Source organism: Pristiophorus japonicus, unplaced genomic scaffold (genome assembly GCF_044704955.1).
Source record: "Pristiophorus japonicus isolate sPriJap1 unplaced genomic scaffold, sPriJap1.hap1 HAP1_SCAFFOLD_417, whole genome shotgun sequence".
Classification (NCBI taxonomy): Eukaryota; Metazoa; Chordata; class Chondrichthyes; family Pristiophoridae; genus Pristiophorus; species Pristiophorus japonicus.
The window spans coordinates 318,526-320,435 of record NW_027254058.1 but is presented as its reverse complement, the minus strand read 5'-3'; the positions used below and the strand labels follow the sequence as shown (position 1 = coordinate 320,435).

The 1,910-nt window shown below is 53.6% G+C and overlaps 1 protein-coding gene across 1 annotated transcript in view; it reads left to right on the top strand.

Annotated features, from left to right (window-relative positions):
- Window positions 1-1,714: 1,714 nt before the first annotated feature.
- LOC139250736 (pyridoxal kinase-like) overlaps window positions 1,715-1,910 on the top strand; it is a 25,795-nt gene continuing 25,599 nt past the window's right edge. The window contains exon 1 of the mRNA XM_070873105.1: window positions 1,715-1,896. Coding sequence (XP_070729206.1) covers window positions 1,808-1,896 — 89 coding nt within the window. The 5' untranslated portion in view covers window positions 1,715-1,807. The remainder of the gene's footprint in view (window positions 1,897-1,910) is intronic.

Below are 1,910 nucleotides of genomic sequence, written 5' to 3'. Positions count from 1 at the left end.
TAAGAACATAAGAAATAGGAACAGGAGTAGGCCATACGGCCCCTCGAGCCTGCTCCGCCATTCAATAAGATCATGGCTGATCTGATCATGGACTCAGCTCCATTTCCCCGCCCGCTCCCCATAACTCCTTATTATTTAAGAAACTGTCTATTTCTGTCTTAAATTTATTCAATGTACCAACTTCCACAGCTCTCTGAGGCAGCAAATTCCACAGATTTACAACCCTCTGAGAGAGGAAATCCTCCTCACCTCTGTTTTAAATGGGCGGCCCCTTATTCTAAGATCATGCCCTCTAGTTCTAGTCTCCCCCACCAGTGGAAACATCCTCGCTGCATCCACCTTGTCAAGTTCCCTCATAATCTAATATGTTTCTGTAAGATCGCCTCTCATTCTTCTGAATTCCAATGAGTAGAGGCCCAACCTTCTCAACCTTTCCTCATAAGTCAACCCCCTCATCCCCAGAATCAACCAAGTGAACCTTCTCTGAACTGCCTCCAAAGCAAGTACATCCTTTCGTAAATATGGAAACCAAAACCGCACGCAGTATTCCAGGTGTGGCCTCACCAATACCCTGTATAACTGTAGCAAAACTTCCCTGCTTTTATACCCCATCCCCTTTGCAATAAAGGCCAAGATACTATTGGCCTTCCTGATCACTTGATGTACCTGCATACTATCCTTTTGTGTTTCATGCACAAGTACCCCCAGGTCCCACTGTACTGCGGCACTTTGCAATCTTTCTCCATTTAAATAATAACTTACTCTTCAATTTTTTTCTGCCAAAGTGCATGACCTTACACTTGCCAACATTATACTCCATCTGCCAAATTTTTGCCCACTCACTTAGCCTGTCTATGTCCTTTTGCAGATTTTTTGTGTCCTCCTCACACATTGCTTTTCCTCCCATCTTTGTATCGTCAGCAAACTTGGCAACGTTACACTCATTCCCTTCTTCCAAGTCGTTAATGTAGATAGTTGGGGTCCCGGCACTGATCCTTGCGGCACCCCACTGGTTACTGGTTGCTTCATCCAAGTCATTAATATAGATTGTAAATAGTTGGGGTCCCAGCACTGATCCCTGTGGCACTCCACTGGTTACTTTATCCAAGTTGTAAATGTAGATTGTAAATATGCTGCGGAGATGTGGCCCGAAGCTCATCTCAGGGTCAAATAGGACAGCGAGGTTGCGAACAATGAGATTCAGCCTCGGACAGGAGTTGGGGAGAGGGATGGAGTGAGTGACGAGGGAACGCAGTTTGAGGCGGAGACCGAAAACAACGGCTTTGGTCTTCCCAATATTCAATTGGAGAATGTTTCTGCCCAGGCCGGGCAACGGCGTGAAGCGCAGCACAACCTGTGGGCCCAAGGCTGGCATTGCCGTGGCGACCGGAGCCCAGTGCACTGCCAACCCTGTTGCCATGGCGATGCCACCGTGCAGGGATTTCTGAAACCCTGCGGGCCGCCCGTTGCTAGGAAACGCCGTTGCCAGGAGACAGTTGCTAGGAGACGCGACGCTGACGGGGGGCCTTTCCCCCTCCCCGTGCCGTTTCCGGTGGCGGCCGACGGCGCGCCTGAACCTGAGAGCGGGCCCGGCACCGCCCACCGTCCGCTCGTCCCGGCCCGCGTCTACCCGAGCCCCGAGGCCCGGGCCCGACACCAGGCTCACAGCCCGCACCGGCACTGGGTGTCCGGCCACTGCCGCCGGTCCTCGCGACGCCAGTCCGCCAGAGACCCGGCCCCCGAGCCCGGGCACAGCACAATACACAGCGGCGGGTGTGGGAGCCGCCATCCCCGGGCCGGCCCCGCCATGCTGCCGGAGCCCGAGTGCCGCGTTCTCTCCATCCAGAGTCACGTCGTCCGCGGCTTCGTGGGGAACAAATCGGCCGCTTTCCCGCTGCAGGTCAGAGACA